Below are 2,143 nucleotides of genomic sequence, written 5' to 3' on the forward strand. Positions count from 1 at the left end.
AGGATCCCCTGCCATGTCCGACTCCATTTATTTCTCTCTCTTTGTCTTGCAAGACAAAACATTACTAGAGGTTTTTTTGCTTTTTGAAGCAACCGTTAACAGCTCCATTCACATTTTATCCAATGTTGCATTAGCTCCTGCATTCATTTTACTTTCTTCACTTCGTAAGGCGTTTAGCATCGGTTCTTAGTACACACCTTTTTAGCTGCGAGGTGAACGTCATTTTACAAAAGGAGGGTAGGGAGAGCTAGAAAATCTCAGCAATCTAAAAAAACTGTCAAAGAGTCAGCAACCGAGAGCCCTAACATCCTGATCCCTGGGATTCAAGTCAGCATTTTCTACATAATCTCATGTCTTTGTAAAGAGAGCACAGAGCAGAGTGCAATACAACAGCTGTAAAATGCCATCTTGAAGTGCCAGTTAACCATAATCTCTGGGTTACAGATGTAATAAGATATTATAGTGTATGCCAAAAAAGGATTACTCCTTTGCAATCTTTAAATCAAATCAACGATACCCCCCAACAAGAGCATACTTGCTTATGGATTATTACTGTTTATACTATTGTTTTTCATCTGAGGACAAAAATAGTATTTAACATTCAAAAATGCAAACCAATTTAATACTACTTATATTAGTTCCAGCATAAATAATATAATAAATAGGCATACAGCTCACCTTTTAAACTCTTCTGTATACGGTTATTCCCCTTTAGGAGCTTGGACCATTTTATTGCTCTTCTAGTGAGTACCACTAGATATCTGGAAAAGAATGCTTCGTAGGATGCATAATCAAAGTCTTCTGGCCTTTCAAACCCATATGGATCAACCCTACAAAATAAAAAATAATTCTTGCACAAATGTTTCTACATACGTACAGCTGAAAAAAAAATATGCAAGTATGCTTTAAATAGTTTCCAGTTGCTATTTCTAAAAGCAGCTCAAAACTCCCTCCTCCCAACAAAAACCTACTTTACACAAACTGTTACACTCCATTTAGCATATCAAAGCTGTTTAAGTAAATGAATTTAAACATGCACTGTCCAGTAATTTTTACATATTTCACTACTTCTAGAAGTAAGGAGTTTTTAGAGCATAGGATCCGTTGTGTGCAAAACCGACTGAAATTATGATCACATGGAAGTCTGGGAAGTATTTTTCTCTGTAATACAAACAGTTGAAAAGTATGGCCTGAACTCACTTTCCACACAGTTCTGCACATAAAAATGACAACAAAAAGAACAAGTTAACAAAGATTATTTTTAGCAAGGCTTATTTCGGAAATTATCTTCATGAAAGCACACAGTTTGGAAAAAAACCCAAACAAACCACAACTCCTTGTATCAACCTTCTTCATACGTAGTATCAAAAATGCTTATTTTATTGTCTTTAACAGTTTTTCAACGTTACATCACATAATCTCGGCCAGCACGGCACTGACGGAGTTTCAAAACTGCAAGTCTGATTCTGTTCTAGCTTGATGTATCAAGTCCCTTTGCTAAACTAGATCTACGTCAACTTCCCAGGGCGCTTTATACCTGCCGATTATCACTGGGGCACAGAGCATTCACAGGCTTGGTAGAAGTTAAACAGGCAGAGGTCTGCCCACTCAGAAAAGTTTGCTAAGACAGTCATCGAGGTTTAACTTCCAAAAACACTGCTCATTTCATTCACAGAGAAGGAATTTGCCCATGGAGCGGCACCGGCACAGCCTTGGGTAAACTCTGGCTCATGGGATCGTCACGGGTAGTAAAGTATGAATCAGAAGAGGAACATTTTAATATTCAGACCTCAAATTTATAGTACCTAATCGGCAGTTATAACATTCGCCTTTGTATTTATGCACTCTGCAAATGTGGCACAAAAAGCACAGGTGTAAACACCGAACCCCCCGATACAGGTTTCTCTGAAGACACAGGGGGTGAGAACGCTCACAAAAATCCTAACACCTCCACGAAAACGCATCTCCTATTTATGACTGCGACTGTCCGGGCAGCAAGTCCAGATCAATTTCATGCTCAACTTCATTCCTGAGGTGGAAAGGGAAAATAGCCAGAGTCCGGCGCCTTCCCTAACCGGCCTCCGGGCAGCGAGGGTGATCATTACACCTGGGTGCCCTCACGCCAACAGCCGCGCCGCTCGCC

The 2,143-nt window shown here is 39.8% G+C and overlaps 1 protein-coding gene across 1 annotated transcript in view; it reads right to left on the reverse strand.

Annotated features, from left to right (window-relative positions):
- LOC104621621 (growth hormone-regulated TBC protein 1-like) overlaps positions 1–830 on the reverse strand; it is a gene marked incomplete at both ends in the record, with an annotated part of 19,780 nt that extends 18,950 nt beyond the window's left edge. The window contains one exon of the mRNA XM_010288153.1: positions 679–830. Within this exon, the coding sequence (XP_010286455.1) occupies positions 679–830 (152 nt within the window). The remainder of the gene's footprint in view (positions 1–678) is intronic.
- Between the last annotated feature and the right edge of the window lie 1,313 nt (positions 831–2,143).

This window comes from Phaethon lepturus, unplaced genomic scaffold (genome assembly GCF_000687285.1).
Source record: "Phaethon lepturus isolate BGI_N335 unplaced genomic scaffold, ASM68728v1 scaffold14075, whole genome shotgun sequence".
NCBI classification, from domain to species: domain Eukaryota; kingdom Metazoa; phylum Chordata; class Aves; order Phaethontiformes; family Phaethontidae; genus Phaethon; species Phaethon lepturus.